Source organism: Hydra vulgaris, chromosome 10 (assembly GCF_038396675.1).
Source record: "Hydra vulgaris chromosome 10, alternate assembly HydraT2T_AEP".
In the NCBI taxonomy this organism is placed as follows: Eukaryota; Metazoa; Cnidaria; class Hydrozoa; order Anthoathecata; family Hydridae; genus Hydra; species Hydra vulgaris.
Window position 1 is genome coordinate 15,372,373 of NC_088929.1, and position 16,430 is coordinate 15,388,802.

The 16,430-nt window shown below is 27.5% G+C and overlaps 1 protein-coding gene across 1 annotated transcript in view; it reads right to left on the reverse strand.

The window, feature by feature from the left end:
- Positions 1–342: 342 nt before the first annotated feature.
- The window catches only part of LOC136085812 (aconitate isomerase-like), a 31,454-nt gene continuing 15,366 nt past the window's right edge, over positions 343–16,430 (reverse strand). Inside the window, exon 2 of the mRNA XM_065807348.1 lies at positions 343–1,272. Within this exon, the coding sequence (XP_065663420.1) occupies positions 501–1,226 (726 nt within the window). The 5' untranslated portion in view covers positions 1,227–1,272 and the 3' untranslated portion in view covers positions 343–500. The remainder of the gene's footprint in view (positions 1,273–16,430) is intronic.

The window sequence follows — 16,430 nt, forward strand, 5'->3', positions numbered from 1 at the left end:
TTTCTTTAAATAAGAAAAAAAAAATATTGTTTTGTATTCTTAGATAATATACACTGCTTGACTTTAATTGAAATGTCTATTGTCATGCAGTTCATACCTGAAATACATGCGTCTATTAAGCAATCTTACCAATCTAAATATTTAGTAAAACTCAATTCTTTTAAACATTATTTGCAATTTATTTATGATAAACAGTAAGCAAGTGTAATGATTAACTATGGATTTAAATCTCCTCATTTTTGTTGTTGAGCTAAACAAATTCCAGTAATGAATAACAACCCTTTGAATAATTATACTAATGTAAGAAATGAAGGTGATCGGAACCTTATAAAAAATAATTAGTTTATTAATTTTCCACTTAAAGTGATTTTTATATTCGTTGTGGTTATATTAAAACAAAAATTCTGTTTAAATTTTAAAATATTCAAAATTGATTAAGTAATATTCAACGCTTTTTAGCGAGTCAAAAAGTCAAAGTAAATTTGCATTCAAAAAAGTCTTCACCAAGGCAATGTTGGTATAATTGGATTTAAACCAGTATTTTTAATTGAATGTGCAACGATAGGAGATGCTAAAAAACGTATAAAATCTTTAGATGCATTAAAGTTTGAAGCATTGCTCATAATTCCGGCTGAAAAAACAGTACAGTGTTGAACTTCACTTGGGATTTCTCCAATGAACTCAACACCAGGAATTGCAATTAATTCGCTGACTTGTTGAAAACCAATCTCTGCATCACTTCTAGCAACAACATGTCCGACTCTCTCGCTAAATATTTTTTTTGTTTTTGCCCTCATTTCATTAGCAATACCAAGTTTAGGAAAAAGATAAGTTAGTATATATGTACCACTAGCACTAGCAGAACATGCTATTGAATTTGCATTTAGTAGAGTGTGTTTAAAACTTTCCACTGTTTTTATATCAGGCTTTGGAGAGCCAGTTTTAACTACGGCTCCAATTACTGAATTTACCAAGTCAGCACGTGTTCCTGCTTTAACCAAACCATTCTGAATAAAATCCTCTAATGCTGACGAAGCAAGAATGATAATATCAAACATTTCATTTCTGTTAAGTCTAGCTGGAATTGAGTCGGGAGCTCCACCCATGGATGAACCGTATGAAATGTTAACTTTAAAAGGAAATTGTTTTTCAAATTCTGGGGCTAACAGTTTTAATGCTTCAGCAAATCCACCTGATGTGATAACGTTTATATCTTCGATGGTCATTTCTATTGACTATTATTGACAAGCCAATATAAAAAGATTTCACAACCTAGCAAAAAATAAAGATAAAATAATAGCATTAACAAGCAATACACACACGCACACACACACACACACGCGCACATACACACATATATACATATAAATATATATGTATATATAAATATATATATATACATATATATAAATATATATATATATATATATATATATATATATATATATATATATATATATATATATATATATATATATATATATGTGTGTGTATATATATATATATATATATGTATGTATATATATATATATATATATATACATATATATATATATATATATATATATATATATATATATATATATATATATATATATATATATATATATATATATATATATATATATATATATACATATATACACACACAGGATATACCTAATGATAATTTGAAAAAACTTAACGAGAGAGATTTAATAATAAAAGTAATGAACCTAGTTTAAGAGAAAATACTGAAAAATTATATATTTTGTTAAATCCAAAACAAATGTTCGTGCATCTCATTTATGAGCAGCCTCTAATCCCTCTTTAAATGTGCAAGCCTTTATTTCACATCAGATAGATTAAATGGTTGGTAGTTTTTAAGGTAGAGCAATGGTATGTCTAAGATCCGTGAGGTCCGATAAATAACATCTTAGCTGTTTCAAACTGTTTCTAACTTATTAAAGACGGTTGGCAGTCATAAAAAATTATTTTGGCAGTGAACAAAACTTTTTACTTAATTTACTTGAATAAATAGACTGCCTGCCCAAAGCAAAACCTTTAGCCTTTGTCCTAGCAAGAACCATAAAACTTTTTTTTTCATTTAAAAACCGTTTGTTCAAACTGAAAATTTTCTGATGTATGTCTACTCGGCTGGAAACTAACAGTTGCTTTTTATATACTTCACTGGACTTACTTTCGATCTATAACATCGATCTATAAATCGTTCACTAAATCGAACATCTGTAAAAATTATTCAAAACATTTATCAATATTAATTAAAAATAACCTTGGAAAATTTTACAACTTCAACAATTTGTTTCAAAACATAGGTCAAGCAATTCAAATTACCTTAGAAAATAATTCTTTTTATAACCAAGACCTTGATTATAAAATTGAATAGATTTTATTTATACAACCTTATTAAAGTCTAAATGACGTACAACTGCTCTATAACATTTTTTGAAACCACCCTAAAATATTATATAAGATACATATTACATTTGTGATTTCCTTTGAAAATAGATTAAAGGTGTGTCGTATTTTATGATGTATATAAATTTTAAACACAAATTATACATAGCAGACATTAATAAATAATGTCTGCTATAATTATTATACTTAAGAATTAAATTGCTTTAAAAGTGCGCAAAACGCTACCTTGGATGTTAATCTGATTGGTTGTTTTTCATTGTTACGGAACTTTTGTATTTAGGAATTATTAGCGCACCACGCAATCTTGGTTAATTATACTTAGTAAGAATATATTAAAAAAAAAACTTTTAGTCAATATAAAGTATTGAATAATATTTTCTGCGTTGAAATTTTTTGAATATTTTTGAAACTTTAATTAAAACGATAAAAGGTAAAAAAAACCATTTTTGTTTAACAAATATAATCTAGTGATCAGTTTATACGCTTTACACGTTTACATTACACTTTTTTTTTTAATAAGAAACTTGTTTATAAGAAACTAAAACTAGAAACCCCAAGGTTTAGAGGCCCTAGAGGCCCCAAAATCATAAGAAATTCTTCGTACCATTTTACTTTTCAATAAGAAACTTTTTTTATTAAGAGTTGTTAAGAAATATTTCCTAGTTTTATCACAAAACATACCTCGAAGTTGAAAAGTATCACCTACAATGGAGAACAAAAGTTTTAAATGAGAATTCAATTCGCACTCGTAATTTGCACCTAATGGATTTGTATTAAAAAAGAATATTGTGTTCTGTTTAAGGACTATTTGCACCTAATAGATTTGTATTGAAAAGGAATATTGTGTTCTGTTTAAGGATTAAATTATATTGACTAGTTTTTATGGATTTCAAATATTTTTATTTCACCAACTGTAAAACATTTTAACTTATTACTATGTTTTCAAAGTATTTTCACTTTTTCTTTAATTTTGTAATTTGAAACTTGAAAACTTTTATTATTAGATAAATAAGAAATTTTCTAGTTCAAATGGAATACATTTGCTTTCTTAAAAAATGAACGTGTGTTTTTAAACTTGAAAACTTATCTTCTTTTGATCATTTAAATAATAAATTAAGACTAACGCATTTATAAAGTTTAAAAAGTTATATATATATATATATATATATATATATATATATATATATATATATATATATATATATATATATATATATATATATATTTATATATTTGGAGCATATGGTGAAAGAGTGTGATGAAAATAAAACTACTTGATTTTTACAGCACTGAGTTTCATTCTATATAACTTAAAACTTAACTTTTTAAATAAGAGTTTAAATTTATTTAACTAAAAGTCTCGTGTTATTAGCCAAAGTTGCTTCATAAGAAAACCAAGTTGGTTCTAAGTGACGTTATGAAAAAAAGCTTATAAAAGTCTATTAGGAAACTTCAAGACTAGGTATAAAATAAAATATTACAACCAGTATGCACATAACATTAGTTTACGTCATATGACGCAGTTTTACGTGCGTAAATGAAGGGTTAAGTGGACAAAGATGTTAACTAGAATAAAGTTTTAAACGATTACCTGATTAAATATTTGTAAATCCAAAATTTTTACTTCATTGACAGTTAAAATTTTTTTTAACCTACCTCTCTCTCTCTACATATATATATATATATATATATATATATATATATATATATATATATATATATATATATATATATATATATATATATATATATACATATATATATACATATATATATACTATATATATATATATATATATATATATATATATATATATATATATATATATATATATATATATATATACATATATATATACATATATATATAAATATATATATATATATATATATATATATATATATATATATATACATATATATATACATATATATATAAATATATATATATATATATATATATATATATATATATATACATATATATATATATATATACATATATATATATATATATATATATATATATATATATATATATATATATATATATATATATATATATATATATATATATACAATCAGTATATATATAGACATATATATATATATATATATATATATATATATATATATATATATATATATATATATATATATATATATATAATCAGTATATATATAGACATATATATATATATATATATATATATATATATATATATATATATATATATATATATATATATATATATATATATACATATATATATATAATCAGTATATATATATATATATAATCAGTATATATATATATATATATATACTGATTTTAATTTGTATAAAAATTTAATTATATAAACTCACCCAATTCCAGTTTTCACTTAAAGATTTTTAGTTATAACTTGTCTACGTGTATTATATTATTGACAGTTTATAATCACTACGATATATTTTAAACGGACTATGACTAGTTTTATCATTTAATGATTTTGTTTCTTAATTACCAATTTGTGGTTAGAAATAATTTTACGTGAGTACATTTTGGATTTTAGAATTTATGCTTTTAACATATTATCGTTATCATTTGAAATTAAAAGTCGCGTTTAACTTTTATCTATATATTACCAATTTTGTTAAAGGTTGAGAATCATCCTTTTTTTTACAAATATCTTTTAAACATTTATTATTATTATTATTATTATTATTGTTGTTACTATTATTATTGTTATAATTATTATTGTTGTTTTAATGTTGTTATAATTAAAAATGTAATAAACAGAGATTTCACGAATAGCGATTTTACCTAATGCTGAATACCAAACATTCGGCTAGGCGCTTGACTGAAGCACTAATTGTTCGGCAATACTTAGTGTAGTTATTTTGTCATTGTCAATGTAATTAAAATTTACGCTTGATGGTATCGCATAGATTAGCTGAAGCTAAATGCCTGTTTTGCTAAAGCATTACGCTTGACTTTAAACGATGTATGCTGAAGCCAGTGGTGAGAAATACGAGGTTCGACGCCGGGTCAATCCACTGGTCCAAGGTTTGACTCCGACTCTATTCCAATAAAATACATTGGTAAAGAAAGAGCTGTGTATTTCCTAGCTAAATGCTCTTCCGCAGTGTTCTGTGATAAGATCGTAAGGACTTCTGAGAGCACGTTAACAATTACAATGAAAAATGTTGATTTCAGCTCGAAATGGTCAACACAGATTCGTTATATTTACAATTATTCGCAATATTTACAATTTTTCACGCAATATAGAAACGACTTTGAAAAGTAAAAATGAAACGTTTCACCACTTGATGACTAATCCAATTTAATCTAACCATTTCTACTGGCTCCATAAACCAAGAATATAGTGATCGATAACTTAGGATAAAAAATTACGAGCCAATGATTTTACTAAGAATAAACTTTGTTCAGTCAACTATCTAGATGGTTTTGACGTGAACAAAACCATTCATTATTTTACAAATGAACCTCACTATTTTGAACAGAAATCTACAACCCTGCAGCAGAATAGAATTTGTATGACACATTACGGGACATTTATGATACGAGTTGATTTAGAATTGATAAAAAACTTGAATGCAAAAGCGTTTCCATTAGACAGTTGCTTTTTTCAGCTCATTCGAGATGACACTTGCTTGACAGACATTATTAGTTTGAGTCATTCCGTTTTGCTTGCGTTTTGTAGAGACAAACAATTTTCAAGTTATTAAAACTAGAAAAAGAAAAATGATTGCTTGTTGTAAAGTTTTATCTCATCTCCACAAGTACAATAACCAATTTCTTTTGCTGACATTGGATTACCTGAAAAAAAGTGCGATAAAAACAATTTAAAAAAAATTTTTTTACTTTTATTTTTAATACTTTCTTTTCTATGCATGAATATCAACGTTTATTTTGTCAACAAAGCTATGACTTGCTCTTATACAAAAAAATGCCTTTAAAAAAAAAGCAATGTCAAGAAATTTAATATGATCTTTTCGAACCGAGTAAAAGACATTTATCCGAGTCAGAAAATGTTGCCCCGTAAAAAGTGGTAAAAGTCAACTCTCTTGCCGCATTTTGCAGTATGGAAAACATTTAAAAGCTGTTCGATTACATGTTATACAAAGAGTGTTTCATGATGTGCACTATTGGCAATGACCAAAAGCAACTACAACCTTATCGAGAACATTTATTTCGACGTTTTGCAGAGTCATTTTGAAGATACAATACAGAACATTGTTCGTTGTTTTACATAAGTCAACAATCTAAGTAAAACAGACAAACGTCTCCTATAAACTATAATTGTATTTGATGACATTTATGACAAATGTTTAAAAACCAAGTGGTTCTTACTGTTGCATGGAGAACATCAGTAGCTTCCATTCTATTTAATTGAAAAATGCAACTTGGAATAAATGGGTCAACAAATATCACTTGGTGGTTGCCTTAAAAGCTTAACACAATCAAATAATTTTTTTAGACACAAACTTCCTTTGCGGAATAAAGCAAATAATCCTGCAGCTACTTTGCTAACCAACAAAACAAATACACCATTTGGAAATTTGACGCTGTTTTGCGGACGTAAGCTGTAACCCGGTGGGAAATGAGATGTTAACTAGCTAGCAAATAGTTAGCTAGTTGCTACCTTTGTGTAAAAGGCACGTTTAAGACGTATAAAATACGTAATAATACGTGCTTAAGACGTTTTACACACGTCTTGTGATATCATCTTTCTTCCACCGGGAACCCGTTTATGAACAGCTATAGACAAACACGAATGTCAATATGTGTTTGTTTCCATTGGTATAAACGGTTAATCTGATTTTGATTATTTAGAAATTAAAAGTCAAGAATGAAAATGGATTATCTTTAATAAGTACGCGTATATAAAAAATCGACATTTTTACCAACAAGTAACATCTGGAAACAAAAAGTGCTTCACTTGAAAATAAACAAGTAGAAACCACTACAAAGCAAGAGATATTAGTAGGTAGTTCTTGCTTTTAATATAACACAAGAGTTCAGTGCTGTAGCAACATATTTAGCGCTTGAATCAAAAATAGTGTGCCCCTCTTTTCTTAAAGTTAATTAAGAAAAGTAAAAAAAAAAATCAAATGATGTTTAAATCATAGTGGTTATATATAATATGAAACAGAAAATCCTCATTTGTTCCTTATGTCTAATTTGAAGATACCGAAATGGTTAGTTGGCAATTCTGATGCTAATAATCCAGTAGAAAAATAAAATAAAGGGTTAGTTTAGCAATTCTGATTCAAAATACCATCTTTAGTTGCACGTCTTTCATTGGAAAAAGCCATTCAAGTCCAAAACTAGGTGGAATGTTGGAGAATTACTTCGATTGTAACACTTCTGATTCTTTCAGAATATCTTTATCAGATGACCCTACGAGATAGGTAGGTTATAGGCACTTTAATAATTGTTGAATGGATTTAAATCTAATAAGTAAATGATTATTCACTTTTGTCCGTTACTTTATAATGCACCTCAACTTTGAAACGTTGTTTATTTCAATGTGCTCACCTATTTAGATTTCATCAAAGAACTTTCTTGAACGACGGAGTCTTTTTGGAGGAAAAGATGGTTTAATATTCCACAAAGCTGATAAGACAATGGCATTGTTTAAACTAAACTTCCAATTTTCTTTAGATTCGTAATTTGGGTTAGAAGTGATGAAAGCTTCTTAACGTATTTCTCTATACCTTCTTAAGGGTCTTGCATTATTTTTGAGACTGTATTTATAGTCTAGTAATTCAATTTGTAGTATTATCAAATAACTGTTGAAAACTGCTCAAAATAATTAATCAAAGTTATAGTTTTACTTTGGTTATCATAATTGTTTTCATTTAAAAATGAATCTGTCACTTATTTACATTAAAATAAAGAGAACATAATAATGTTCCGTACTCAGGCATTAAGTGCCCTGGTACAAGACAACCGTTACGTCGGGAATTCTATTCAATGTTTTTGCTAAGTTTGTTTGACTCGTCTCCATTAGCATTGCTCAATGCCTGAGCAAAAAAATGCAATTTTTTTGCTACTGTTCAGATAATTGCCTAATTTCCTGTTTCACCAGATTGGTTACACTGTTGTTGATTGCCAAACTCAGATTATGAGAATAGCAAATATGGCAAAAATCTAGCAGCGAGGTTTCGTTGTCTATTTCTTGCTTGTAACCCTGAGTTACCTTTCATAATTGCACCCCTATTGTAACCTTTACCACGTAACTTTGATATATTATGGATATTTTCTCTAATTTTTGTTGTTTCTAATTTTTTTTTATCCTTGTCAAACAAAAATTATTTTCTTATTGCGACTACACCGTCAAAAACTTTTTATGCATGACTTACCTTGTTGCAAAATAAAGCTCTCACCGAAAATGTTACATTTCGCGATAAAATACAAAAATTATGTTGTAAATTGTCTTAAATAATTATATTTAATAATAATAATAATAATAATAATAATAATGATAATAATAATAAATCATTATATTAAAAAAATAACTAATCCTAGCGATTATTACGCGAACAAACTTTCAAAAAAAAAAATCATCCGGAATTAGGTGTTCATGTCCCTAATTCCGGATGTATAAAATACAGAAAAACACATACACAAATAATACTAACATTAAAATAATTATATTAATCCAATAAAAAAATAAAATCATTTAATAAAAAAAGAATAAATATTATTTTATACACATTCGTTACAAATAAATTCCATGGTTGGACGATAATCAAAGATACATTCAATGCATGACCAGACAAAATGTCAGTCTATTTTGAAAACCTGAACTTATCGAGAAGCTATTTTAGCAAAATATTGTTTTAGAAATTAAATAATAGAATTAAGAAATGAAACTAAAGAAATTCAAAAACTGATTGACAACTATAAACTTTAGTTTTAAAAAGACTGTTTAGAAAATTTCTATTAAAAAAATATATATAAAAAATAAATATGTTTTTAATTTTATTTTATCATTGTGAAGCCGTCATTGTGTGACGTTCTTTACCATAATGTTAAGCAAAATTAGCAAAAATAGTTGGGTAAACAATCGTTTTCATTTTCAGATTTATTTTCATCAGATTCGTCTCATTGATGTATCTAAAAAACATTCATATGTAAAGAATGAATCATTAAATAAACAAAATTACACAAATAATGAAAGCAAATATAAAATCATTACATCATTAAACTCTACATCGTGATAGCATTTTTCATTTGTCTAATCAGCGTTTATAAATGTTCTATAAACACGCCAGGATGTTTTCTAGTCATATTCAGCTCCTCCACCTTCACATTCGTTTTCTCACATGACACTTCTATTTTTTGTAATTCTTTTTTCATAAGATTTTGCAACTTTATTTGCTTAATGCTTCTTTTTTTTTTTAAATTAAGTTTAACAAAACTGTAAGTAGCAAGTGCTGTGACAAGAAAACTACATTTTGTAAAAATAGACCAAGGTTATTCGCGGAATTCAACGTAGTCAATAAAATAATATTATTTATTTTTAAAGCGAAGGCCAAAACAATCAAGGCCAAGGCCAAGATTTTCAAGGCCAAGAACAATGCCAAGGCCAACAGTTTCAAGGCCTAGGCCTCAATTTTTGGCCTTAAGGCAAGGCCAAGGGCTAACAACTCTGACTTTAATATGTGCTAACTAAAAATCATGAGAAAATTAAAAGCCTAATAACTTTTTAATGAAAAGATCAATTGCTATTAATTTAAAAAGTATAGTAACAAAAATGTCGATATAATAAAATTAGAAAAAAAATGATAAGTTTTTCATGCCATGACGACAAAGTGTCCAGGACTGTCCCAAACGGGGGTGTAGGGGTGTTCCACTCCCCAAAGCTGTCATATAATCATTTAAATGGGCACATTGAGCAAGTTTTGACCCATAGTTGGCAAATTGCCAATATTGAGAACCATTTTTTTTAGCTTTTGGTGTCTCTAGTTGGCAAAAAATACACACAACACCCCTCCCCCCTCGGAAGACCTCTTCGAGACGGCCCTGAGTGTGTCCATTCTTGTAAATGCTGCGGACGGTAGCCGATGCACATATTTAAACTCAATTTTTTTATTGAAAACTTCATCCGTTTTTTATCTATATATTTCAGTTTTTATTTCACATACATTTTCTAAGTTCAGACCTAAACCTTCGCAATTCTGTCATAATTCTGGCGCATAAGAAGAATTATGCATTTTAGGGATATGTTCAATATTTTTTGATGTTTATCTAATACTTTACGTAATTAACATGAGAAAGCAAGCTCAGGCCAGATGATAATACTGCCGTTTTTATAACATTTTTCAATGAACTTCTCTAATCTGACAAGACATTTTGAAATATTCATATTTTCATTGACTGTGTGGCCCAATGGAGCTATGTAATGTTGGTATATTCCTCTCGTCAAGAATTCCATCAAAACGAGAAATTTCGGATCGAGTTTGACTTTTCTTTTTAACGTTACATCATTTATTGCTACATTTATGTCAGAAAAGTAAGGCCTAACATTATCAGAAATATATAAACTAAATAAATAAAAGTACGATTTATTGTCAATAGCAGTTTTAAAAAAAAAAAAAAAATCGAAACTAATATACAGTACTTCAAACAAACCGCCGCTTTTTGCGCCAGTGTTCTTTAAGATGTTTTAGCTTTTTTTATGATAACAAATATTCGTGTTTTTGTTAATAATTTTTCACGTTTGTGATTTTTTTGATTTTTTCTAAAAAACTTTTTATGAGACCACGCTGGGAGATGCCACCTTTTTAATCAATCAGTTTTTAAGACACATCTGATTTTTAGACATCTTTTTTGATTTGCAACCAATTCTAACTTTATTTTTGGGTCCTATATTATTCTTCATTCTTTTTAGCATATTATACATAGTAAATTTTGGTATGTTTTTCATTTGAAAATGATTTACAAAGAAGCTTTTTTTAATTTTTTGTTTTGTTTTTTAATTTTGCTTACATTAAAATGTCACAGTTAATTACATGCCGTATATATGGTGTTACAACTAAAAAAACTCCAATATCAGCATAATTAAAATAATAAAAACACTCACATATATAAATATAAGCACATATATAAATATAAGCATATATACACAAATTTATAGATGCTCACATACATAAACTGCTAACAATTAAACATAAGCTAGGATCTGAAAGAAGATCACAAGATCTTGTCGTCAGAACCTTATAAAACATAAAATAACTTTTATACTAAAAATTAAAATAAAAAAGTAATAAAATCCAAGTTAAATAACAATTTTCAAAATATTAGAAGTATCTGTGTATATTATCAAGTGAAAAAATACTTTTTTTTTAGATTGAGCTTGAAAAGATAAAGAGAAGTTGGTTGATTGAAATTCCGCAGAACAATATTATTCCATAGGTGGGGTCCTATTTTGAAAATATTATTTAAAACGGTTGGGGATATAACGCAGATATTGTGAGTATATTATTTCTTTGGTTTATATTCAAACCCATTCTTTTTTTTTTTTTTTTAATTCAATTTGAGGTGATGCAAACCACTATGATTACTGAATTTACTAATATTTCGCGGGATTGCAGAGATAATCTATGTAATTTATTTTTAGTATGTATATTTACTTTTATAGTCTACCTTTCCTTTAAGTTCCAATTATAAAAAGAGGCAATGCAAGTTAGTATCCAGAGTAATACAAAAGCTTTATGGTATTGCAGAGACAATGTATAAAACTTATTTTTTGCTTCGCCTTTTTTGTATTTACTTTTTATGGCCTAAACTTCTTTGAAGTTTAATTAAACGACAAAGCGATGCCAACATTTATGCCAAATAAATGTTTGCATTTTAAAGAAGCAAAAATTTATGCCAAACAATACAGAAGTTTTATGCATACGATGATAATGTTATTTTATTTGTTGTTTGCTTGTACTTAAATAACGGATACATATTTGCAAAAAAATATCTTTTTCTAGATTGCTGACAGCTCACAGTTGATAAAGTCCTTAACGATTTGTTTAAAAATAAATATCAATTATCTTTTCAAAATATACACATCTAAATTTCTTATTTTAACAATATCTAAATTATATATTTTTATCTATTTGTAGGTGCCGCTTATCGATAGACTAAACTTTTTTATAATTATATTATACTTTTAAAGGTAGTAGTTTGTTTAAATATTATTGTCTTTCTTCTATTGTCATATTGTTTGTATTTTGAGCTGGTAAAATATCTTTTTTTTTTCAGATACCTTTTTTTTAAAATTATCTCATAAATGGTTTTTCCGACATTTCCAATAACGTCCATTATTTGTAAAGCAATTTTCCCAATTAACTTTGCAAGTAACGTTAGTTGCAAACGTTACGTGATCCAAATTTTGTGAACGATTTTCAGTTCTTAAACGTTTAAACAACAAACAGCGACATTTACTTAACGTTCACTGCAATCGTTCTCTTGATAGCTCTTGAACGTTCACCTCAAACATGCAATAACCTACAAAAGTTTACCCAACTTTTTTCTTCTTTTTTTTTAACTTGTTAAGTAAATGTGTAAATCTATAGACTTAGACGGACTTAAACCTGATTTGCTAGTTTTTGTGTAATGTTTTTTTTTTAACTTAACCCTCATTAGTTTTTATGCCTAAGTTCCTACTTTAGTTCACCACAAATAATTTGAGTTTCATGCTTCTACTGTTCAAATGTCCTAAAATTGGCGCGTTTTTTTCTATTGTTCAATTTATGTGGTAAACACTGTCAAGAAACCATTCTCATCCCTAACAGATAATGAATTTAATCTATCTTTAAATAGAGCTAATGAACTATCATGCAAATCTGTATACATGGCACCATCAAACCTTAAAAACCTCTGCAAAAACCTTAATGATCTTTAAAGTAATAATATGATTTGTAAATATTGTATGATACAACAGTATTCAACAATATTATTAAAGATTCTGAAATATACTTAGATGGAACTATATCATCATTAACGTACTACATTGATGACCTTAAATGTTTTATTTCTCTCATGAAAAGCAAACCAATTATTATTTCCATAACTGAAACACGCCTGCAAAAAAACAAGATACCAATAACTGATTTATCCTCAGATGGCTATCTACTTGAACAAACTACTGACACTCTAATAGAAAAGAAACTTTTTTATATATAAAGTTTGGTTTAAACTACAAGATAAAAACTGATCTCCAAATAAACAAACCAAAAGAGTCAACCTTTATTCTGTAATCTGAAAAAATATAATCGTTGGATGCATCTATCGTCACCCCTGCATGTGAATTTATCGACATTTACTTACAAACCCTACTAGACAAATTATCATTGGAAAATAAAAATATTGTTCTTTTTGGCGACTTTAAAAACAACTCCTTAAGCTATTACCTATCTAATGAGGTATCAGCCTTTCTTAACTCTCTATATGTTCTATCCACTTTTCACCATACCAACAAGAACCACTATATAATCTAAAACACTCCTTGATAATATTTTTGTAAACTTCTACCCTTCAAATTGTAAATCAGGCAATCTAACAGTATCTCTTGCTGATCATGTTTTTTAAATTTTTGCCTTTGCCTAGTAAAACCAATAAATCTATTCACAACAAAACATATTGTGGCTCAATTTAAAACTTTAATCAAAGTGTGGTGTAGCGGAATAGTGTCGCAAAATTTTGATTGTCGCAAATTTTGATTGTCAAAAATGTAAAAAAGGAATAGTGTTGCAAGTTGTCGCATTGTTGATCGTCAAATAACAGAATAATTAATAATGTCGCAAATGAATTTAATCAATAGTGTCGAAAATAAAAAAAGGAATATTATCCAAAAGGAGTTTAATGAATAGTAACAAGAGTAGAAAAATAATAACTATAAATGTGTGTTTAGATAAGTCTGATGTCATACTGAAACAGCCTGTTGCCGGGGGCTTCAATACATACACCAACTATCTTATAGCCTGCTGCCGCAAAGGAGTGCCATTACATCGACTGAGGGTTTGGTAGCAATCTTTTATTTCTTTATTTTTTGTTTTTCTGTGAAAGCCGCATGCTATAAAGATAAGCAAAATAAGTAAGCAATTGCTGAAATTTACTATTTGCGACACTATTCTTTTTTTTTTGCAATAGTAGGCCTTTTTAATATATTCGACACTATTCAGAAGTTCATTTTTCGACACTATTCCTGTCACCCCAAAGGGTATTTCTTAATAATCTCAAAACAATAGATTGGGAACCTGTAAACAAAGAAGCCAAGAAAAACATCAATAATACTCTCTCAAAACTTTTGGAACTGATTAACAAGACACTTGACTATCATGCACTTTTTGTGCTGGCTACCATTAAAAAAAAAAACATCGTCAAAATCATGGATAACTGCTGGCATTATTAAACTCATAAATATAAAGAATAAACTTCATATAAAGTACATCGAATGTAAACAGGATCTCGTAAAACTGGAACTCTTCAACCAATTCTAAGACTACAGAAACAAAATTAGCAAACTAACTTGTGTCTCAAAAAAAATATATTACCCTAAATACCTTAATAAAAACGTTAATGACCTCAAAAAACTTGGATTGGAATAAAAAACACAATAAATATAAAACTAAATAATAATAATACTGTAGAAAGTTTACTTGTTTGTAACTAGACTATCACTGACAAAAAGCAAATCGCTAACTTATTTAATGATTACTTCTCCTCAATCATAGACAATCTATCATTAAAAGCCATATCATCTAAGCGTAACTTTAGCCACTAAAAAAACGCAATCTTCTATTGACTTATAGAAGGCATTTGATGCTGTGGATCATGGAATTACGTAATCAAAGTTGCATCATTATCAGAAAAGTTGCTCACTCATTGTCAAAGTCATACGTCTTGAATCGTTCTCAATTTGTTCTCATCTGTAGGTGTTCCCCAAGGTTCCAGTCTTGGCCCTTTCCATTTTGTTATCTACATTAATGACCTAAACACATGCACTAAGTTCTCAAAAACATTTTGCTAATGACACTAATGTCTTAATAACTGAAAAATAAATATCCCTAAATGGTAAAAAAAACCGAAATAATTCTATTTAAACTACACTCTGTACAACATCATAAAAAACTACATTTCAGAATCAGTGGCCAAAAGTTAATTTTTTTAGTCAAATAAAGTATTTAGCAGTAATGTTAGATGAAAACCTTCATACACCAACTGAAGCATTCTGCGCTTTAATTCATCTGTTCAAATGGATTGTTGGCTAAGATCAGGCATTTCATTAGCTAGGAGACACTTAAAAATATATAAAATAAATCAATCCTTGACTTTGACTTTTATTTTTATCCAAGATAAAAATAATAAGTAAAGCTTTTGCTGTGTTATTTATCTCAGTAATTATTTTTCATATAGTTTTGACCTTATCCTTTATACCTGTAAAACTCGAGTTGTTTTTGCCTTTTTTCTTAAATAACATGCTGTTGCTAATGTTCTTGTTATTGAATTGTTATCGTTCTATTTAAGAGACTGTTTATTATTATTATTTTTTTTAAGTGCCTTTTTTTAATTATTTTCAGTGTTATTGTTTTTTTCTTTGTTTATTTTTATTTTGCTTTTTTTATCATTATTCTAATATTACTGATATTATTATTATTCATGTACGAGTAATATGTTACACATTTTATCAAATTTGTAGTGAATATTTGTAGGTCGTCACGTTTTTGTCAGTTAAATAACTGTTTGCTCCTGATCCTAACTTTGTATTCGCTTTATAAAGTGATATAAGTGATTGATTTTTAGTTGTTATTTTGAAAATAACAAAAACAACAAAATTATTTCTACCAGGACCGTCCCAAACGGGGAGTGTAGTGGGTGTTCTCCCCCACACCTCCCTGTTATATATGCATTTTAGTTGGCATATTTGTACATGTTGTATTTCAGATAGCAATTTATGAGTATAGTTGGCAAATAGCAAATATCGAGGCCTTTTTTTTGTTTT